Source organism: Pseudophryne corroboree, chromosome 2, assembly GCF_028390025.1.
Source record: "Pseudophryne corroboree isolate aPseCor3 chromosome 2, aPseCor3.hap2, whole genome shotgun sequence".
Lineage (NCBI taxonomy): Eukaryota > Metazoa > Chordata > Amphibia > Anura > Myobatrachidae > Pseudophryne > Pseudophryne corroboree.
In genome coordinates, this window is record NC_086445.1 from 13,601,701 (window position 1) to 13,627,571 (window position 25,871).

Here is a 25,871-nt window from a genome sequence, read left to right on the forward strand (position 1 = left end):
TCTCCCCTTAGTCCCTCGTTGCAGTGAGCCTGTTGCCAGCAGGTCTCACTGTAAAATAAAAAAACCTAACATAAACTTTATTTCTAGGAGCTCAGGAGAGCCCCTAGTGTGCATACAGCTCGGCCGGGCACAAAAATCTAACTAAGGCTTGGAGGAGGGTCATAGTGGGAGGAGCCAGTGCACACCAGGTAGTCTAAAAGCTTTCTTTTAGTTGTGCCCAGTCTCCTGCGGAGCCGCTATTCCCCATGGTCCTTTCGGAGTTCCCAGCATCCACTAGGACGTTAGAGAAATTAACCGTATCACCGCTGGCGGGGGGTGGCCAGGAGCTCACATAGACAGATGACTAGAACTTGTGATCAGCTCCCTGTACGACCGACGTTAATCAATGTTCTGTTCAGTCACTGATCCTGCGTCACATGTCCTCTAAGCGTCAGAAAGGATTTCACAGGACAGGAAACCCCTCTCTGCGGTCACCCAGACCCCATCTCTCATCACCTCAGGTGGCGTTTACCTCCACTCTCTAAGGGGCAGATTTACCAAAGCTTGGAGAGAGATAAAGTAGCAGCCAATCAGCTCCTAGCTGCCATGTTACAGGCTGTGTTTGAAAAATGACAGAAGCTGGTTGGTACTTTATCTCTCTCCAAGGTCTGATAAATCTGCCCCTGGGACACAGACAGCTTATAGCCTGCAGCTGGTATAGAGTAACAGTTCCCAGCATGCACTGCAGCACGCCACATCTTGTCTGAGCGTAGTGCAGAACGCGGCCTCTGGTGACGGACATACGTAGATTGCTATGAGGGGACACAGACAGCTTATAGCCTGCAGCTGGTATAGAGTAACAGTTCCCAGCATGCACTGCAGCACGCCACATCTTATCTGAGTGTAGCGCAGAACGCGGCCTCTGGTGACGGACATACGCAGATTGCTATGAGAGGATACTCTATACCAGCTGCAGGCTATAAGCTGTGTAACAGTTCCCAGCATGCACTGCAGCACGCCATGTTATCTGAGCGTAGCGCAGAACGTGGGCTCTGGTGACGGACATACGCAGATTGCTATGTGGGGATACACAGCTTATAGCCTGCAGCTGGTATAGAGTAACAGTTCCCAGCATGCACTGCAGCACGACATGTTATCTGAGCGTAACGCAGGACGCGGCCTCTGGTGACGGACATACGCAGATTGCTATGAGAGGATACACAGCGTATAGCCTGCAGCTGGTATAGAGTAACAGTTCCCAGCATGCACTGCAGCACACCACATGTTATCTGAGCGTAGCGCAGAACGTGGGCTCTGGTGACGGACATACGTAGATTGCTATGAGAGGATACACAGCTTATAGCCTGCAGCTGGTATAGAGTAACAGATCCCAGCATGCACTGCAGCACGCCATGTTATCTGAGCGTAGCGCAGAACGCGGCCTCTGGTGACGGACATACGCAGATTGCTATGAGGGGACACAGACAGCTTATAGCCTGCAGCTGGTATAGAGTAACAGTTCCCAGCATGCACTGCAGCACGCCACATCTTATCTGAGTGTAGCGCAGAACGCGGCCTCTGGTGACGGACATACGCAGATTGCTATGAGGGGATACACAGCTTATAGCCTGCAGCTGGTATAGAGTAACAGTTCCCAGCATGCACTGCAGCACACCACGTTATCTGAGCGTAGCGCAGAATGCGGGCTCCGGTGAAGGACATACGCAGATTGCTATGAGGGGATACACAGCTTATAGCCTGCAGCTGGTATAGAGTAACAGTTCCCAGCATGCACTGCAGCACACCACATGTTATCTGAGCGTAGCGCAGAACGCGGGCTCCGGTGAAGGACATACGCAGATTGCTATGAGGGGATACACAGCTTATAGCCTGCAGCTGGTATAGAGTAACAGTTCCCAGCATGCACTGCAGCACGCCATGTTATCTGAGCGTAGTGCAGAACGCGGCCTCTGGTGATGGACATACGCAGATTGCTATGAGGGGATACACAGCTTATAGCCTGCAGCTGGTATATAGTAACAGTTCCCAGCATGCACTGCAGCACGCCATGTTATCTGAGCGTAGCACAGAACGCGGCCTCTGGTGACGGACATACGCAGATTGCTATGAGGGGATACACAGCTTATAGCCTGCAGCTGGTATAGAGTAACAGTTCCCAGCATGCACTGCAGCACACCACATGTTACCTGAGCGTAGCACAGAACGCGGGCTCTGGTGACGGACATACGCAGATTGCTATGAGGGGACACAGACAGCTTATAGCCTGCAGCTGGTATAGAGTAACAGTTCCCAGCATGCACTGCAGCACGCCACATCTTATCTGAGTGTAGCGCAGAACGCGGCCTCTGGTGACGGACATACGCAGATTGCTATGAGGGGATACACAGCTTATAGCCTGCAGCTGGTATAGAGTAACAGTTCCCAGCATGCACTGCAGCACACCACGTTATCTGAGCGTAGCGCAGAATGCGGGCTCCGGTGAAGGACATACGCAGATTGCTATGAGGGGATACACAGCTTATAGCCTGCAGCTGGTATAGAGTAACAGTTCCCAGCATGCACTGCAGCACACCACATGTTATCTGAGCGTAGCGCAGAACGCGGGCTCCGGTGAAGGACATACGCAGATTGCTATGAGGGGATACACAGCTTATAGCCTGCAGCTGGTATAGACTAACAGTTCCCAGCATGCACTGCAGCACACCACATGTTATCTGAGCGTAGCACAGAACGCGGCCTCTGGTGACGGACATACGCAGATTGCTATGAGGGGATACACAGCTTATAGCCTGCAGCTGGTATATAGTAACAGTTCCCAGCATGCACTGCAGCACACCACATGTTATCTGAGCGTAGCACAGAACGCGGCCTCTGGTGACGGACATACGCAGATTGCTATGAGGGGATACACAGCTTATAGCCTGCAGCTGGTATAGAGTAACAGTTCCCAGCATGCACTGCAGCACGCCATGTTATCTGAGCGTAGCGCAGAACGCGGCCTCTGGTGACGGACATACGCAGATTGCTATGAGGGGATACACAGCTTATAGCCTGCAGCTGGTATAGAGTAACAGTTCCCAGCATGCACTGCAGCACGCCACATGTTATCTGAGCGTAGCACAGAACGCGGCCTCTGGTGACGGACATACGCAGATTGCTATGAGGGGATACACAGCTTATAGCCTGCAGCTGGTATATAGTAACAGTTCCCAGCATGCACTGCAGCACGCCATGTTATCTGAGCGTAGCGCAGAACGCGGCCTCTGGTGACGGACATACGCAGATTGCTATGAGGGGATACACAGCTTATAGCCTGCAGCTGGTATAGAGTAACAGTTCCCAGCATGCACTGCAGCACGCCACATGTTATCTGAGCGTAGCGCAGAACGCGGGCTCTGGTGACGGACATACGCAGATTGCTATGAGGGGATACACAGCTTATAGCATGCAGCTGGTATAGAGTAACAGTTCCCAGCATGCACTGCAGCACGCCATGTTATCTGAGCGTAACGCAAAACGCGGCTCCGGTGAAGGACATACGCAGATTGCTATGAGGGGATACACAGCTTATAGCCTGCAGCTGGTATAGAGTAACAGTTCCCAGCATGCACTGCAGCACGCCATGTTATCTGAGCGTAGCGCAGAACGCGGGCTCTGGTGACGGACATACGCAGATTGCTATGAGGGGATACACAGCTTATAGCCTGCAGCTGGTATAGAGTAACAGTTCCCAGCATGCACTGCAGCACGCCATGTTATCTGAGCGTAGCGCAGAACGCGGCCTCTGGTGACGGACATACGCAGATTGCTATGAGGGGATACACAGCTTATAGCCTGCAGCTGGTATAGAGTAACAGTTCCCAGCATGCACTGCAGCACACCACATGTTATCTGAGCGTAGCGCAGAACGCGGGCTCCGGTGAAGGACATACGCAGATTGCTATGAGGGGATACACAGCTTATAGCCTGCAGCTGGTATAGAGTAACCGTTCCCAGCATGCACTGCAGCACACCACATGTTATCTGAGCGTAGCGCAGAATGCGGGCTCCGGTGAAGGACATACGCAGATTGCTATGAGGGGATACACAGCTTATAGCCTGCAGCTGGTATAGAGTAACAGTTCCCAGCATGCACTGCAGCACGCCACATGTTATCTGAGCGTAGCACAGAACGCGGCCTCTGGTGACGGACATACGCAGATTGCTATGAGGGGATACACAGCTTATAGCCTGCAGCTGGTATAGAGTAACAGTTCCCAGCATGCACTGCAGCACGCCATGTTATCTGAGCGTAGCGCTGAACGCGGCCTCTGGTGACGGACATACGTAGATTGCTATGAGGGGATACACAGCTTATAGCCTGCAGCTGGTATAGAGTAACAGTTCCCAGCATGCACTGCAGCACACCACATGTTATCTGAGCGTAGCGCAGAACGCGGGCTCTGGTGACGGATATACGCAGATTGCTATGAGGGGATACACAGCTTATAGCCTGCAGCTGGTATAGAGTAACAGTTCCCAGCATGCACTGCAGCACACCACATGGTATCTGAGCGTAGCGCAGAACGCGGGCTCTGGTGACGGGCATACGCAGATTGCTATGAGGGGATACACAGCTTATAGCCTGCAGCTGGTATAGAGTAACAGTTCCCAGCATGCACTGCAGCACGCCATGTTATCTGAGCGTAGCGCAGAACGCGGGCTCTGGTGACGGACATACGCAGATTGCTATGAGGGTATACACAGCTTATAGCCTGCAGCTGGTATAGAGTAACAGTTCCCAGCATGCACTGCAGCACACCACGTTATCTGAGCGTAACGCAGAACGCGGCCTCTGGTGACGGACATACGCAGATTGCTATGAGGGGATACACAGCGTATAGCCTGCAGCTGGTATAGAGTAACAGTTCCCAGCATGCACTGCAGCACGCCATGTTATCTGAGCGTAGCACAGAACGCGGCCTCTGGTGACGGACATACGCAGATTGCTATGAGGAGATACACAGCTTATAGCCTGCAGCTGGTATAGAGTAACAGTTCCCAGCATGCACTGCAGCACACCACATGTTACCTGAGTGTAGCGCAGAACGCGGGCTCTGGTGACGGACATACGCAGATTGCTATGAGGGGATACACAGCTTATAGCCTGCAGCTGGTATAGAGTAACAGTTCCCAGCATGCACTGCAGCACGCCACATGTTATCTGAGCGTAGTGCAGAACGCGGCCTCTGGTGACGGACATACGCAGATTGCTATGAGGGGATACACAGCTTATAGCCTGCAGCTGGTATAGAGTAACAGTTCCCAGCATGCACTGCAGCACGCCATGTTATCTGAGCGTAACGCAGGACGCGGCCTCTGGTGACGGACATACGCAGATTGCTATGAGAGGATACACAGCGTATAGCCTGCAGCTGGTATAGAGTAACAGTTCCCAACATGCACTGCAGCACACCACATGTTATCTGAGCGTAGCACAGAACGCGGCCTCTGGTGACGGACATACGCAGATTGCTATGAGGGGATACACAGCTTATAGCCTGCAGCTGGTATAGAGTAACAGTTCCCAGCATGCACTGCAGCACACCACATGTTACCTGAGTGTAGCACAGAACGCGGGCTCTGGTGACGGACATACGCAGATTGCTATGAGGGGATACACAGCTTATAGCCTGCAGCTGGTATAGAGTAACAGTTCCCAGCATGCACTGCACCACACCACATGTTACCTGAGCGTAGCGCAGAACGCGGGCTCTGGTGACGGACATACGCAGATTGCTATGAGAGGATACACAGCTTATAGCCTGCAGCTGGTATAGAGTAACAGTTCCCAGCATGCACTGCAGCACACCACATGTTATCTGAGCGTAGCGCAGGACGCGGGCTCTGGTGACGGACATACGCAGATTGCTATGAGAGGATACACAGCTTATAGCCTGCAGCTGGTATAGAGTAACAGTTCCCAGCATGCACTGCAGCACGCCACATCTTATCTGAGTGTAGCGCAGAACGCGGGCTCTGGTGACGGACATACGCAGATTGCTATGAGGGGATATACAGCTTATAGCCTGCAGCTGGTATAGAGTAACAGTTCCCAGCATGCACTGCAGCACGCCATGTTATCTGAGTGTAGCGCAGAACGCGGGCTCTGGTGACGGATATACGCAGATTGCTATGAGGGGATACACAGCTTATAGCCTGCAGCTGGTATAGAGTAACAGTTCCTAGCATGCACTGCAGCACGCCATGTTATCTGTGCGTAGCGCAGAACGTGGGCTCTGATGACGGACATACGTAGATTGCTATGAGGGGATACACAGCTTATAGCCTGCAGCTGGTATAGAGTAACAGTACCCAGCATGCACTGCAGCACACCACATGTTATCGGAGCGTAGCGCAGAACGCGGCCTCTGGTGACGGACATACGCAGATTGCTATGAGGGGATACACAGCTTATAGCCTGCAGCTGGTATAGAGTAACAGTTCCCAGCATGCACTGCAGCACACCACATGTTATCGGAGCGTAGCGCAGAACGCGGGCTCTGGTGACGGACATACGCAGATTGCTACGAGGGGATACACAGCTTATAGCCTGCAGCTGGTATAGAGTAACAGTTCCCAGCATGCACTGCAGCACGCCATGTTATCTGAGCGTAACGCAGAACGCGGCCTCTGGTGACGGACATACGCAGATTGCTATGAGGGGATACACAGCTTATAGCCTGCAGCTGGTATAGAGTAACAGTTCCCAGCATGCACTGCAGCACACCATGTTATCTGAGCGTAGCGCAGAACGCGGGCTCTGGTGACGGACATACGCAGATTGCTATGAGGGGATACACAGCTTATAGCCTGCAGCTGGTATAGAGTAACAGTTCCCAGCATGCACTGCAGCACACCACATGTTATCTGAGCGTAGCACAGAACGCGGCCTCTGGTGACTGACATACGCAGATTGCTATGAGGGGATACACAGCTTATAGCCTGCAGCTGGTATAGAGTAACAGTTCCCAGCATGCACTGCAGCACGCCACATGTTATCTGAGCATAGCGCAGAACGCGGCCTCTGGTGACGGACATACGCAGATTGCTATGAGGGGATACACAGCTTATAGCCTGCAGCTGGTATAGAGTAACAGTTCCCAGCATGCACTGCAGCACACCACATGTTATCTGAGCGTAGTGCAGAACGCGGGCTCTGGTGACGGACATACGCAGATTGCTATGAGGGGATACACAGCTTATAGCCTGCAGCTGGTATAGAGTAACAGTTCCCAGCATGCACTGCAGCACACCACATGTTATCTGAGCGTAGCGCAGAACGCGGGCTCTGGTGACGGACATACGTAGATTGCTATGAGGGGATACACAGCTTATAGCCTGCAGCTGGTATAGAGTAACAGTTCCCAGCATGCACTGCAGCACGCCACATGTTATCTGAGTGTAGCGCAGAACGCGGCCTCTGGTGACGGACATACGCAGATTGCTATGAGGGGATACTCTATACCAGCTGCAGGCTATAAGCTGTGTATCCCCTCATAGCAATCTGCGTATGTCCGTCACCAGAGGCCGCGTACTGCGCTACACTCAGATAACATGTGGCGTGCTGCAGTGCATGCTGGGAACTGTTACTCTATACCAGCTGCAGGCTATAAGCTGTGTATCCCCTCATAGCAATCTGCGTATGTCCGTCACCAGAGGCCGCGTTCTGTGCTACGCTCCGATAACATGTGGCGTGCTGCAGTGCATGCTGGGAACTGTTACTATATACCAGCTGCAGGCTATAAGCTGTGTATCCCCTCATAGCAATCTGCGTATGTCCGTCACCAGAGCCCGCGTTCTGCGCTACACTCAGGTAACATGTGGTGTGCTGCAGTGCATGCTGGGAACTGTTACTCTATACCAGCTGCAGGCTATAAGCTGTGTATCCCCTCATAGCAATCTGCGTATGTCCGTCACCAGAGCCCGCGTTCTGCGCTACACTCAGATAACATGTGGTGTGCTGCAGTGCATGCTGGGAACTGTTACTCTATACCAGCTGCAGGCTATAAGCTGTGTAACAGTTCCCAGCATGCACTGCAGCACACCACATGTTATCTGAGTGTAGCGCAGAACGCGGGCTCTGGTGACGGACATACGCAGATTGCTATGAGGGGATACACAGCTTATAGCCTGCAGCTGGTATAGAGTAACAGTTCCCAGCATGCACTGCAGCACGCCATGTTATCTGAGCGTAGCGCAGAACGCGGCCTCTGGTGACGGACATACGCAGATTGCTATGAGGGGATACACAGCCTACGCTGCACTTTGCTCAGAGTCTGCAATGTCCTCACCTCATCCCTCCATTCCCGGAGACAGGGGAAGACGTCCTGAGCTCTCAATGACTCCATCACCTCTTGTACAGCCCGTGTCCTGTCCTGGGGGCAGCGCAGACGGTCACTAAGCTCCAGCTGGGCAGAGGGGTCTCTGCGTAGGGTGAACACATCGGAGGTCTGGGAGAGAAGCTGTGCCACCGGCTGTAGCACCCAGCCGACACGCTGCCCTTGTACGCAGAACGGCAGACAGCCTGCAGGATACACATATCACATACACTGTATATACCCTATGCACATATACTATATATACCCTATATACATACACTGTATATACCCTATGCACATATACTATATATACCCTATATACATATACTGTATATACCCTATATGCTGTACATACACTGTGTATACTCTATATACATACACTGTATATACCCTATATACATACTGTATATACAACCTATATATACATACACTGTAAATACCCTATATAAATAGACTGTATATACCCTATGTGCATACACTGTATATAAACTATGTACATACACTGTATATACCCTATGCACATATACTATATATACCATAATAAATATATATATATATATATATATATATACCCTATATACTGTACATACACTGTATATACCCCATGGACATACTATATCTACAGCTACCCTATATACATACACTGTATCTACTATATATATATATATATATATATATATATATATATATATATATATATATATATATATATATATATATAAGATTTTACTAACCGGTAAATCTATTTCTCGTAGTCCGTAGTGGATGCTGGGAACTCCGTAAGGACCATGGGGAATAGCGGCTCCGCAGGAGACTGGGCACAACTAAAGAAAGCTTTAGGACTACCTGGTGTGCACTGGCTCCTCCCTCTATGACCCTCCTCCAGACCTCAGTTAGGATACTGTGCCCGGAAGAGCTGACACAATAAGGAAAGGATTTTGAATCCCGGGTAAGACTCATAACAGCCACACCAATCACACCGTATAACTCGTGATACTATACCCAGTTAACAGTATGAAATATAACTGAGCCTCTCAACAGATGGCTCAACAATAACCCTTTAGTTAAACAATAACTATATACAAGTATTGCAGACAATCCGCACTTGGGACGGGCGCCCAGCATCCACTACGGACTACGAGAAAATAGATTTACCGGTGAGTAAAATCTTATTTTCTCTGACGTCCTAGTGGATGCTGGGACTCCGTAAGGACCATGGGGATTATACCAAAGCTCCCAAACGGGCGGGAGAGTGCGGATGACTCTGCAGCACCGAATGAGCGAACTCTAGGTCCTCCTCAGCCAGGGTATCAAACTTGTAGAATTTAGCAAATGTGTTTGACCCCGACCAAGTAGCTGCTCTGCAAAGTTGTAAAGCCGAGACCCCTCGGGCAGCCGCCCAAGAAGAGCCCACCTTCCTCGTGGAATGGGCTTTTACAGATTTAGGATGCGGCAGTCCAGCCGCCGAATGTGCAAGTTGAATCGTGCTACAGATCCAGCGAGCAATAGTCTGCTTTGAAGCAGGCGCACCCAACTTGTTGGGCGCATGTAGGATAAATAACGAGTCAGTCTTTCTGACTCCAGCTGTCCTGGAAACATAGATTTTTAGGGCCCGGACTACGTCCAGCAACTTGGAGTCCTCCAAGTCACGAGTAGCCGCAGGCACCACAATAGGCTGGTTCAAATGAAACGCTGAAACCACCTTTGGGAGAAATTGGGGACGAGTCCTCAATTCTGCCCTGTCCATATGGAAAATCAGATAAGGGCTTTTACAAGACAAAGCCGCCAATTCTGACACACGCCTGGCCGAAGCCAAGGCCAACAGCATGACCACTTTCCACGTGAGATATTTTAGTTCCACGGTTTTAAGTGGTTCACCAATGCGACTTTAGGAAATCCAACACCACATTGAGATCCCAAGGTGCCACTGGGGGCACAAAAGGGGGCTGAATATGCAGCACTCCCTTAACAAACGTCTGAACTTCAGGTAGTGAAGCCAGTTCTTTTTGGAAGAAAATCGATAGAGCCGAAATCTGGACCTTAATGGAACCCAATTTTAGGCCCATAGTCATCCCTGACTGTAGGAAGTGCAGAAATCGACCTAGCTGAAATTCCTCCTTTGGGGCCTTCCTGGCCTCACACCACGCAACATATTTCCGCCATATGCGGTGATAATGGTTTGCGGTCACTTCTTTCCTAGCTTTAATTAGCGTAGGGATAACTTCCTCCGGAATGCCCTTTTCCTTCAGGATCCGGCGTTCAACCGCCATGCCGTCAAACGCAGCCGCGGTAAGTCTTGGAACAGACAGGGCCCCTGCTGCAGCAGGTCCTGTCTGAGCGGCAGAGACCATGGGTCCTCTGAGATCATTTCTTGAAGTTCTGGGTACCAAGATCTTCTTGGCCAATCTGGAACCACGAGTATAGTTCTTACTCCTCTCCTTCTTATTATTCTCAGTACCTTGGGTATGAGAGGCAGAGGAAGGAACACATACACCGACTGGTACACCCACAGTGTTACCAGAGCGTCCACAGCTATCGCCTGAGGGTCCCTTGACCTGGCACAATAACATTTTAGCTTTTTGTTGAGGCGGGACGCCATCATGTCCACCTGTGGCCTTTCCCACCGGTGTACAACCATTTGGAAGACTTCTGGATGAAGTCCCCACTCTCCCGGGTGGAGGTCGTGTCTGCTGAGAAAGTCTGCTTCCCAGTTGTCCACTCCAGGAATGAACACTGCTGACAGTGCTAACACATGATTTTCCGCCCATCGGAGAATCCTTGTGGCTTCTGCCAAGCGCCATCCTGCTTCTTGTGCCGCCCTGACGGTTTACATGGGCGACCGCCGTGATGTTGTCTGACTGGATCAGCACCGGCTGGCGTTGAAGCAGGGGTCTTGCCTGACTTAGGGCATTGTAAATGGCCCTTAGTTCCAGAATATTTATGTGTAGGGAAGTCTCCTGACTTGTCCATAGTCCTTGGAAGTTTCTTCCCTGTGTGACTGCCCCCCAACCTCGAAGGCTGGCATCCGTGGTCACCAGGATCCAGTCCTGTATGCCGAATCTGCGGCCCTCTAGAAGATGAGCACTCTGCAGCCACCACAACAGCGACACCCTGGTCCTTGGAGACAGGGTTATCAGCCGATGCATCTGAAGATGCGATCCGGACCACTTGTCCAACAGATCCCACTGAAAGATCCTTGCATGGAACCTTCCGAATGGAATTGCTTCGTAAGAAGCCACCATCTTTCCCAGGACTCACGTGCAGTGGTGCACCGACACCTGTTTTGGTTTTAGAAGGTCTCTGACTAGAGATGACAACTCCTTGGCCTTCTCCTCCGGGAGAAACACTTTTTTCTGTTCTGTGTCCAGAACCATCCCCAGGAACAGTAGACGTGTTGTAGGAACCAGCTGCGACTTTGGAATATTCAGGATCCAGCCGTGCTGTTGTAGCACTTCCCGAGCTAGTGCTACACCGATCAACAACTGTTCCCTGGACCTCGCCTTTATAAGGAGATCGTCCAAGTACGGGATAATTAAAACTCCCTTTCTCCAAAGGAGTATCATCATTTCGGCCATTACCTTGGTAAATACCCGCGGTGCCGTGGAAAGACCAAACAGCAACGTCTGGAATTGGTAATGACAATCCTGTACCACAAATCTGAGGTACTCCTGGTGAGGAGGGTAAATGGGGACATGCAGGTAAGCATCCTTGATGTCCAGTGATACCATGTAATCCCCCTCGTCCAGGCTTGCAATCACCGCCCTGAGCGATTTCATCTTGAACTTGAACCTTCTTATATAAGTGTTCAAGGATTTTAAATTTAAAATGGGTCTCACCGAACCGTCCGGTTTCGGTACCACAAACATTGTGGAATGGTAACCCCGTCCTTGTTGAAGGAGGGGTACCTTGATTATCACCTGCTGAGAATACAGCTTGTGAATCGCCTCCAGCACTGCCTCCCTGTCCGGGGGAGCTGTCGGCAAGGCAGATTGAGGAAACGGCGAGGGGGAGACGTCTCGAATTCCAGCTTGTACCCCTGAGATACTACTTGTAGAATCCAGGGATCCACCCGTGAGCGAGCCCACTGGTCGCTGAAGTTCTTGAGACGGGCCCCCACCGTACCTGGCTCCGCCTGTGGAGCCCCAGCGTCATGCGGTGGACTTAGAGGAAGCGGGGGAGGACTTTTGTTCCTGGGAACTGGCTGTATGTTGTAGCTTTTTCCCTCTACCTCTGCCTCTGGGCAGAAAGGACGCGCCTCTAACCCGCTTGCCTTTCTGGGGCCGAAAGGACTGTACCTGATAATACGGTGCTTTCTTTGGCTGTGAGGGAACATGGGGTAAAAATGCTGACTTCCCAGCTGTCGCTGTGGAAACGAGGTCCGAGAGACCATCCCCAAACAACTCCTCACCCTTGTAAGGCAAAACTTCCATGTGCCTTTTAGAATCAGCATCACCTGTCCACTGCCGAGTTCCTGGCAGAAATGGACATTGCGTTTATTTTAGATGCCAGTCGGCAATTATCCCTCTGTGCATCTCTCATGTATAAGACTGCGTCTTTAATATGCTCTATGGTTAGCAATATAGTGTCCCCGTCTAATACCCCTTTTCCACTAGCTCAAAAAACACGGGTAAATGCACGGGGGCGCGCATTTACCCGTGTTTTTTGCAAGTGGAAAAGGGTAAACCCGGATCAAGTGACCCGTGAATCCTACCCGGCTATTTACCTGGGTAGGACACGGGACTGATCCGGGTAGGGTTGTAGTGTAAACGGGAGCCGTGTCGATGCGACACGGCTCCCATTTACACTGTATGGAAGGGCGGCGCTGGGAGATCATGTGATCTCCCTGCGCCGCCCCTGCCGCGTCACTAGAAGCGTCACCAACCCGGCATATGCCGGGTTGTGACTGCTGATGGGAAAGGGGCCGAGCACGGGTCAGCTCCCGTGTCAGGCTCCCGGCTGCGACCCGTGCTCGTAAGTGGAAAAGGGGTATAAGGTACAGAGAATCTGACCACGCAGCTGCAGCACTGCACATTCATGCTGAAGCAATAGCTGGTCTCAGTATAATGCCTGAGTGTGTATATACAGACTTCAGGATAGCCTCCTGCATTCTATCTGCAGGCTGAGACGGTAGTGCCACCTTCTTTGACAGACGTGTAAGCGCTTTATCCACCCTAGGGGATGTCTCCCAACGTGACCTATCCTCTGGCGGGAAAGGGTACGCCATTAGTAACCTTTTAGAAATTACCAGTTTCTTATCGGGGGAAGCCCACGCTTCTTCACACATTTAGTTCATCAGATGGGGGAAAAACCACTGGAAGCTTTTTTCTCCCCAAACATAATACCCTTTTTTGTGGTACCTGGGGTAATATCAGAAATGTGCAACACATTTTTTATTGCCGTAATCATGTAACGGGTGGCTCTATTGGAATGTACAGTAGTCTCATCGTCGTCGACACTGGAGTCGGTATCCGTGTCGACATCTGTGTCTGCCATCTGAGGTAGTGGGCGTTTTAGGGCCCCTGATGGCTTTTGAGACGCCTGGGCAGGCACGGGCTGAGAAGCCGGCTGTCCCACATCTGCTATGTCGTCAAACCTTTCATGTAAGGAGTTGACACTGTCACAAAATTCCTTCCACATGTCCATCCACTCAGGTGTCGACCCCACAGGGGGTGACATCAAATTTATCGGCATCTGCTCCGCCTCCACATAAGCCTCCTCATCAAACATGTCGACACAGCCGTACCGACACACCGCACACACACAGGGAATGCTCTGACTGAGGACAGGACCCCACAAAGTCCTTTGGGGAGACAGAGAGAGAGTATGCCAGCACACACCAGAGCGCTATATAATGCAGGGATTCACACTACCCACAGTGATTTTTCCCTTATAGCTGCTATAATACACAGATTTGCGCCTAAATTTAGTGCCCCCCCTCTCTTTTTAACCCTTTGAGCCTGAAAACTACAGGGGAGAGCCTGGGGAGCTGTCTTCCAGCTGCACTGTGAAGAGAAAATGGCGCCAGTGTGCTGAGGGAGATAGCCCCGCCCCTTTTTCGGCGGACTTCTCCCGCTCTTATAATCATAATGTGGCAGGGGTATTTTACACACATATATAGCTTATTAGGCTATATTATGTGTGATTTGCCACTCTTAAGGTACTCTAATTGCTGCCCAGGGCGCCCCCCCCCCAGCGCCCTGCACCCATCAGTGACCAGAGTATGTGGTGTGCACAGGGAGCAATGGCGCACAGCTGCAGTGCTGTGCGCTACCTTAATGAAGACCGGAGTCTTCTGCCGCCGATTTCCTGGACGTTCTTCTTGCTTCTGGCTCTGCAAGGGGGACGGCGGCGCGGCTCCGGGACCGGACGACCGAGGCTGGGCCTGTGTTCGATCCCTCTGGAGCTAATGGTGTCCAGTAGCCTAAGAAGCCCAAGCTAGCTGCAAGCAGGTAGGCCCGCTTCTCTCCCCTAAGTCCCTCGTAGCAGAGAGTCTGTTGCCAGCAGATCTCACTGAAAATAAAAAACCTAACAAATACTTTCTTTTCTAGGAGCTCAGGAGAGCCCCGAGTGTGCATCCAGCTCAGCCGGGCACAAAATTCTAACTGAGGTCTGGAGGAGGGTCATAGAGGGAGGAGCCAGTGCACACCAAGTAGTCCTAAAGCTTTCTTTAGTTGTGCCCAGTCTCCTGCGGAGCCGCTATTCCCCATGGTCCTTACGGAGTTCCCAGCAACCATTAGGACGTCAGAGAAATATATATATACATATATATATATATACACATACATACACACACACACACACACATATATATATATATATACATACATACATACACATACACACACTGTATATACAACCTATATACATACACTGTAAATACCCTATATAAATACACTGTATATACCCTATGCACATACGCTGTATATACCCTATGTACTGGGGGTGTATAGGGTGACGTGCACAGTACTACATCAGGACATCACATACACTGTATATACCCTATGTACTGGGGGTGTATAGGGTGACGTGCACAGTACTACATCAGGACATCACATACACTGTATATACCCTATGTACTGGGGGTGTATAGGGTGACGTGCACAGTACTGCATCAGGACATCACATACACTGTATATACACTATGTACTGGGGGTGTATAGGGTGACGTGCACAGTACAGCATCAGGACATCACATACACTGTATATACCCTATGTACTGGGTGTATAGGGTGACGTGCACAGTACTGCATCAGGACATCACATACACTGTATATACCCTATGTACTGGGGGTGTATAGGGTGACGTGCACAGTACTACATCAGGACATCACATACACTGTATATACCCTATGTACTGGGGGTGTATAGGGTGACATCAGGACATCACATACACTGTATATACACTATGTACTGGGGGTGTATAGGGTGACGTGCACAGTACAGCATCAGGACATCACATACACTGTATATACCCTATGTACTGGGGGTGTATAGGGTGACGTGCACAGTACTGCATCAGGACATCACATACACTGTATATACACTATGTACTGGGGGTGTATAGGGTGACGTGCACAGTACTGCATCAGGACATCACATACACTGTATATACCCTATGTACTGGGGGTGTATAGGGTGACGTGCACAGTACCGCATCAGGACATCACATACACTGTATATACCCTATGTACTGGGGGTGTATAGGGTGACGTGCACAGTACTGCATCAGGACATCACATACACTGTATATACCCTATGTACTGGGGGTGTATAGGGTGACGTGCACAGTACTACATCAGGACATCATATACACTGTATATACCCTATGTACTGGGGGTGTATAGGGTGACGTGCACAGTACCGCATCAGGACATCACATACACTGTATATACCCTATGTACTGGGTGTATAGGGTGATGTGCACAGTACCGCATCAGGACATCACATACACTGTATATACCCTATGTACTGGGGGTGTATAGGGTGACGTGCACAGTACCGCATCAGGACATCACATACACTGTATATACCCTATGTACTGGGGGTGTATAGGGTGACGTGCACAGTACTACATCAGGACATCACATACACTGTATATACCCTATGTACTGGGGGTGTATAGGGTGACGTGCACAGTACTACATCAGGACATCACATATACTGTATATACCCTATGTACTGGGGGTGTATAGGGTGACGTGCACAGTACTGCATCAGGACATCACATACACTGTATATACCCTATGTACTGGGGGTGTATAGGGTGACGTGCACAGTACCGCATCAGGACATCACATACACTGTATATACCCTATGTACTGGGGGTGTATAGGGTGATGTGCACAGTACTACATCAGGACATCACATATACTGTATATACCCTATGTACTGGGGGTGTATAGGGTGACGTGCACAGTACTGCATCAGGACATCACATACACTGTATATACCCTATGTACTGGGGGTGTATAGGGTGACGTGCACAGTACCGCATCAGGACATCACATACACTGTATATACACTATGTACTGGGGGTGTATAGGGTGACGTGCACAGTACCGCATCATGACATCACATACACTGTATATACCCTATGTACTGGGGGTGTATAGGGTGACGTGCACAGTACCGCATCAGGACATCACATACACTGTATATACCCTATGTACTGGGGGTGTATAGGGTGACGTGCACAGTACCGCATCAGGACATCACATACACTGTATATACCCTATGTACTGGGGGTGTATAGGGTGACGTGCACAGTACCGCATCAGGACATCACATACACTGTATATACCCTATGTACTGGGGGTGTATAGGGTGATGTGCACAGTACTACATCAGGACATCACATATACTGTATATACCCTATGTACTGGGGGTGTATAGGGTGACGTGCACAGTACCGCATCAGGACATCACATACACTGTATATACCCTATGTACTGGGGGTGTATAGGGTGATGTGCACAGTACTACATCAGGACATCACATACACTGTATATACCCTATGTACTGGGGGTGTATAGGGTGATGTGCACAGTACTGCATCAGGACATCACATACACTGTATATACACTATGTACTGGGGGTGTATAGGGTGACGTGCACAGTACTACATCAGGACATCACATACACTGTATATACCCTATGTACTGGGGGTGTATAGGGTGACGTGCACAGTACCGCATCAGGACATCACATACACTGTATATACCCTATGTACTGGGGGTGTATAGGGTGACGTGCACAGTACCGCATCAGGACATCACATACACTGTATATACCCTATGTACTGGGGGTGTATAGGGTGACGTGCACAGTACTGCATCAGGACATCACATACACTGTATATACCCTATGTACTGGGGGTGTATAGGGTGACGTGCACAGTACTGCATCAGGACATCACATACACTGTATATACCCTATGTACTGGGGGTGTATAGGGTGACGTGCACAGTACTGCATCAGGACATCACATACACTGTATATACCCTATGTACTGGGGGTGTATAGGGTGACGTGCACAGTACAGCATCAGGACATCACATACACTGTATATATCCTATGTACTGGGGGTGTATAGGGTGACGTGCACAGTACTACATCAGGACATCACATACACTGTATATACCCTATGTACTGGGGGTGTATAGGGTGACGTGCATAGTACTGCATCAGGACATCACATACACTGTATATACCCTATGTACTGGGGGTGTATAGGGTGACGTGCACAGTACTGCATCAGGACATCACATACACTGTATATACCCTATGTACTGGGGGTGTATAGGGTGATGTGCACAGTACCGCATCAGGACATCACATACACTGTATATACCCTATGTACTGGGGGTGTATAGGGTGACGTGCACAGTACTACATCAGGACATCACATACACTGTATATACCCTATGTACTGGGGGTGTATAGGGTGACATCAGGACATCACATACACTGTATATACACTATGTACTGGGGGTGTATAGGGTGACATGCACAGTACTACATCAGGACATCACATACACTGTATATACCCTATGTACTGGGGGTGTATAGGGTGACGTGCACAGTACTGCATCAGGACATCACATACACTGTATATACACTATGTACTGGGGGTGTATAGGGTGACGTGCACAGTACCGCATCAGGACATCACATACACTGTATATACCCTATGTACTGGGGGTGTATAGGGTGACGGGCACAGTACTGCATCAGGACATCACATACACTGTATATACACTATGTACTGGGGGTGTATAGGGTGACGTGCACAGTACAGCATCAGGACATCACATACACTGTATATACCCTATGTACTGGGGGTGTATAGGGTGACGGGCACAGTACTGCATCAGGACATCACATACACTGTATATACACTATGTACTGGGGGTGTATAGGGTGACGTGCACAGTACCGCATCAGGACATCACATACACTGTATATACCCTATGTACTGGGGGTGTATAGGGTGACGTGCACAGTACTACATCAGGACATCACATACACTGTATATACCCTATGTACTGGGGGTGTATAGGGTGACGTGCACAGTACTACATCAGGACATCACATACACTGTATATACCCTATGTACTGGGGGTGTATAGGGTGACGTGCACAGTACTACATCAGGACATCACATACACTGTATATACACTATGTACTGGGGGTGTATAGGGTGACGTGCACAGTACTACATCAGGACATCACATACACTGTATATACCCTATGTACTGGGGGTGTATAGGGTGACGTGCACAGTACTGCATCAGGACATCACATACACTGTATATACACTATGTACTGGGGGTGTATAGGGTGACGTGCACAGTACCGCATCAGGACATCACATACACTGTATATACACTATGTACTGGGGGTGTATAGGGTGACATGCACAGTACTACATCAGGACATCACATATACTGTATATACCCTATGTACTGGGGGTGTATAGGGTGACGTGCACAGTACCGCATCAGGACATCACATACACTGTATATACCCTATGTACTGGGGGTGTATAGGGTGACGTGCACAGTACTACATCAGGACATCACATACACTGTATATACCCTATGTACTGGGGGTGTATAGGGTGACGTGCACAGTACTGCATCAGGACATCACATACACTGTATATACCCTATGTACTGGGGGTGTATAGGGTGACGTGCACAGTACCGCATCAGGACATCACATACACTGTATATACCCTATGTACTGGGGGTGTATAGGGTGATGTGCACAGTACAGCATCAGGACATCACATACACTGTATATACCCTATGTACTGGGGGTGTATAGGGTGACGTGCACAGTACCGCATCAGGACATCACATACACTGTATATACCCTATGTACTGGGGGTGTATAGGGTGATGTGCACAGTACTGCATCAGGACATCACATACACTGTATATACCCTATGTACTGGGGGTGTATAGGGTGATATGCACAGTACCGCATCATGACATCACATACACTGTATATACCCTATGTACTGGGGGTGTATAGGGTGACGTGCACAGTACCGCATCAGGACATCACATACACTGTATATACCCTATGTACTGGGGGTGTATAGGGTGACGTGCACAGTACCGCATCAGGACATCACATACACTGTATATACCCTATGTACTGGGGGTGTATAGGGTGACGTGCACAGTACTACATCAGGACATCACATACACTGTATATACCCTATGTACTGGGGGTGTATAGGGTGACGTGCACAGTACTGCATCAGGACATCACATACACTGTATATACCCTATGTACTGGGGGTGTATAGGGTGATGTGCACAGTACTGCATCAGGACATCACATACACTGTATATACCCTATGTACTGGGGTGTATAGGGTGACGTGCACAGTACCGCATCAGGACATCACATACACTGTATATACCCTATGTACTGGGGGTGTATAGGGCGACGTGCACAGTACCGCATCAGGACATCACATACACTGTATATACCCTATGTACTGGGGGTGTATAGGGTGACGTGCACAGTACCGCATCAGGACATCACATACACTGTATATACCCTATGTACTGGGGGTGTATAGGGTGATGTGCACAGTACTGCATCAGGACATCACATACACTGTATATACACTATGTACTGGGGGTGTATAGGGTGATGTGCACAGTACTGCATCAGGACATCACATACACTGTATATACACTATGTACTGGGGGTGTATAGGGTGACGTGCACAGTACTACATCAGGACATCACATACACTGTATATACCCTATGTACTGGGGGTGTATAGGGTGACGTACACAGTACTGCATCAGGACATCACATACACTGTATATACCCTATGTACTGGGGGTGTATAGGGTGACGTGCACAGTACCGCATCAGGACATCACATACACTGTATATACCCTATGTACTGGGGGTGTATAGGGTGACGTGCACAGTACCGCATCAGGACATCACATACACTGTATATACACTATGTACTGGGGGTGTATAGGGTGACGTGCACAGTACTGCATCAGGACATCACATACACTGTATATACCCTATGTACTGGGGGTATATAGGGTGACGTGCACAGTACCGCATCAGGACATCACATACACTGTATATACCCTATGTACTGGGGGTGTATAGGGTGACGTGCACAGTACTACATCAGGACATCACATACACTGTATATACCCTATGTACTGGGGGTGTATAGGGTGACGTGCACAGTACCGCATCAGGACATCACATACACTGTATATACCCTATGTACTGGGGGTGTATAGGGTGACGTGCACAGTACCACATCAGGACATCACATACACTGTATATACCCTATGTACTGGGGGTGTATAGGGTGACGTGCACAGTACCGCATCAGGACATCACATACACTGTATATACCCTATGTACTGGGGGTGTATAGGGTGACGTGCACAGTACTGCATCAGGACATCACATATACTGTATATACACTATGTACTGGGGGTGTATAGGGTGACGTGCACAGTACTGCATCAGGACATCACATACACTGTATATACCCTATGTACTGGGGGTGTATAGGGTGACGTGCACAGTACTGCATCAGGACATCACATACACTGTATATACCCTATGTACTGGGGGTGTATAGGGTGACGTGCACAGTACCGCATCAGGACATCACATACACTGTATATACCCTATGTACTGGGGGTGTATAGGGTGACGTGCACAGTACTGCATCAGGACATCACATACACTGTATATACACTATGTACTGGGTGTATAGGGTGATGTGCACAGTACTGCATCAGGACATCACATACACTGTATATACCCTATGTACTGGGGGTGTATAGGGTGACGTGCACAGTACATCAGGACATCACATACACTGTATATACCCTATGTACTGGGGGTGTATAGGGTGACGTGCACAGTACTGCATCAGGACATCACATACACTGTATATACCCTATGTACTGGGGGGTGTATAGGGTGACGTGCACAGTACCGCATCAGGACATCACATACACTGTATATACACTATGTACTGGGGGTGTATAGGGTGACGTGCACAGTACCGCATCAGGACATCACATACACTGTATATACCCTATGTACTGGGGGTGTATAGGGTGACGTGCACAGTACTGCATCAGGACATCACATATACTGTATATACACTATGTACTGGGGGTGTATAGGGTGACGTGCACAGTACCACATCAGGACATCACATACACTGTATATACCCTATGTACTGGGGGTGTATAGGGTGACGTGCACAGTACAGCATCAGGACATAACATACACTGTATATACCCTATGTACTGGGGGTGTATAGGGTGACGTGCACAGTACTACATCAGGACATCACATACACTGTATATACCCTATGTACTGGGGGTGTATAGGGTGACGTGCACAGTACTACATCAGGACATCACATACACTATATATACCCTATGTACTGGGGGTGTATAGGGTGACGTGCACAGTACTGCATCAGGACATCACATACACTGTATATACCCTATGTACTGGGGGTGTATAGGGTGACGTGCACAGTACCGCATCAGGACATCACATACACTGTATATACTCTATGTACTGGGGGTGTATAGGGTGACGTGCACAGTACCGCATCAGGACATCACATACACTGTATATACCCTATGTACTGGGGGTGTATAGGGTGACGTGCACAGTACTGCATCAGGACATCACATACACTGTATATACCCTATGTACTGGGGGTGTATAGGGTGACGTGCACAGTACCGCAGCAGGACATCACATACACTGTATATACCCTATGTACTGGGGGTGTATAGGGTGACGTGCACAGTACCGCAGCAGGACATCACATACACTGTATATACCCTATGTACTGGGGGTGTATAGGGTGACGTGCACAGTACTGCATCAGGACATCACATACACTGTATATACCCTATGTACTGGGGGTGTATAGGGTGATGTGCACAGTACCGCATCAGGACATCACATACACTGTATATACCCTATGTACTGGGGGTGTATAGGGTGACGTGCACAGTACTGCATCAGGACATCACATACACTGTATATACCCTATGTACTGGGGGTGTATAGGGTGATGTGCACAGTACCGCATCAGGACATCACATACACTGTATATACCCTATGTACTGGGGGTGTATAGGGTGACGTGCACAGTACCGCATCAGGACATCACATACACTGTATATACCCTATGTACTGGGGGTGTATAGGGTGACGTGCACAGTACCGCATCAGGACATCACATACACTGTATATACCCTATGTACTGGGGGTGTATAGGGTGATGTGCACAGTACTACATCAGGACATCACATACACTGTATATACCCTATGTACTGGGGGTGTATAGGGTGACGTGCACAGTACCGCATCAGGACATCACATACACTGTATATACCCTATGTACTGGGGGTGTATAGGGTGACGTGCACAGTACCGCATCAGGACATCACATACACTGTATATACCCTATGTACTGGGGGTGTATAGGGTGACGTGCACAGTACTACATCAGGACATCACATACACTGTATATACCCTATGTACTGGGGGTGTATAGGGTGACGTGCACAGTACCGCATCAGGACATCACATACACTGTATATACCCTATGTACTGGGGGTGTATAGGGTGACGTGCACAGTACCGCATCAGGACATCACATACACTGTATATACCCTATGTACTGGGGGTGTATAGGGTGACGTGCACAGTACTGCATCAGGACATCACATACACTGTATATACCCTATGTACTGGGGGTGTATAGGGTGACGTGCACAGTACCGCATCAGGACATCACATACACTGTATATACCCTATGTACTGGGGGTGTATAGGGTGACGTGCACAGTACTACATCAGGACATCACATACACTGTATATACCCTATGTACTGGGGTGTATAGGGTGACGTGCACAGTACTGCATCAGGACATCACATACACTGTATATACCCTATGTACTGGGGGTGTATAGGGTGACGTGCACAGTACTACATCAGGACATCACATACACTGTATATACACTATGTACTGGGGGTGTATAGGGTGACGTGCACAGTACTACATCAGGACATCACATACACTGTATATACCCTATGTACTGGGGGTGTATAGGGTGACGTGCACAGTACTGCATCAGGACATCACATACACTGTATATACCCTATGTACTGGGGGTGTATAGGGTGACGTGCACAGTACCGCATCAGGACATCACATACACTGTATATGCCCTATGTACTGGGGGTGTATAGGGTGACGTGCACAGTACTACATCAGGACATCACATACACTGTATATACCCTATGTACTGGGGGTGTATAGGGTGACGTGCACAGTACCGCATCAGGACATCACATACACTGTATATACCCTATGTACTGGGGGTGTATAGGGTGACGTGCACAGTACTGCATCAGGACATCACATACACTGTATATACCCTATGTACTGGGGGTGTATAGGGTGACGTGCACAGTACTGCATCAGGACATCACATACACTGTATATACACTATGTACTGGGGGTGTATAGGGTGACGTGCACAGTACTACATCAGGACATCACTTACACTGTATATACCCTATGTACTGGGGGTGTATAGGGTGACGTGCACAGTACTGCATCAGGACATCACATACACTGTATATACACTATGTACTGGGGGGTGTATAGGGTGACGTGCACAGTACTACATCAGGACATCACAGACACTGTATATACCCTATGTACTGGGGGTGTATAGGGTGACGTGCACAGTACCGCCATCAGGACATCACATACACTGTATATGCCCTATGTACTGGGGGTGTATAGGGTGACGTGCACAGTACTGCATCAGGACATCACATACACTGTATATACACTATGTACTGGGGTGTATAGGGTGACGTGCCACAGTACTACATCAGGACATCACTTACACTGTATATACCCTATGTACTGGGGGTGTATAGGGTGATGTGCACAGTACCGCATCAGGACATCACATACACTGTATATACACTATGTACTGGGGGTGTATAGGGTGACGTGCACAGTACTACATCAGGACATCACTTACACTGTATATACCCTATGTACTGGGGGTGTATAGGGTGACGTGCACAGTACTACATCAGGACATCACAGACACTGTATATACCCTATGTACTGGGGGTGTATAGAGTGACGTGCACAGTACTACATCAGGACATCACATACACTGTATATACCCTATGTACTGGGGGTGTATAGGGTGACGTGCACAGTACTACATCAGGACATCACATACACTGTATATACCCTATGTACTGGGGGTGTATAGGGTGATGTGCACAGTACTACATCAGGACATCACATACACTGTATATACCCTATGTACTGGGGGTGTATAGGGTGACGTGCACAGTACTGCATCAGGACATCACATACACTGTATATACCCTATGTACTGGGGGTGTATAGGGTGACGTGCACAGTACAGCATCAGGACATCACATACACTGTATATACACTATGTACTGGGGGTGTATAGGGTGACGTGCACAGTACCGCATCAGGACATCACATACACTGTATATACCCTATGTACTGGGGGTGTATAGGGTGACGTGCACAGTACTACATCAGGACATCACATACGCTGTATATACCCTATGTACTGGGGGTGTATAGGGTGACATGCACAGTACTGCATCAGGACATCACATACACTGTATATACCCTATGTACTGGGGGTGTATAGGGTGACGTGCACAGTACCGCATCAGGACATCACATACACTGTATATACCCTATGTACTGGGGGTGTATAGGGTGACGTGCACAGTACCGCATCAGGACATCACATACACTGTATATACCCTATGTACTGGGGGTGTATAGGGTGACGTGCACAGTACAGCATCAGGACATCACATACACTGTATATACCCTATGTACTGGGGGTGTATAGGGTGACGTGCACAGTACAGCATCAGGA

The 25,871-nt window shown here is 49.3% G+C and overlaps 1 protein-coding gene across 2 annotated transcripts in view; it reads right to left on the bottom strand.

Moving 5' to 3' along the window:
- LOC134992844 (uncharacterized) overlaps window positions 1-25,871 on the bottom strand; it is a 132,671-nt gene that overhangs the window by 58,135 nt on the left and 48,665 nt on the right. For both annotated transcript variants that reach the window (XM_063950815.1, XM_063950814.1), the window contains exon 3: window positions 8,334-8,566. In XM_063950815.1, coding sequence (XP_063806885.1) covers window positions 8,334-8,566 — 233 coding nt within the window. The remainder of the gene's footprint in view (window positions 1-8,333; window positions 8,567-25,871) is intronic.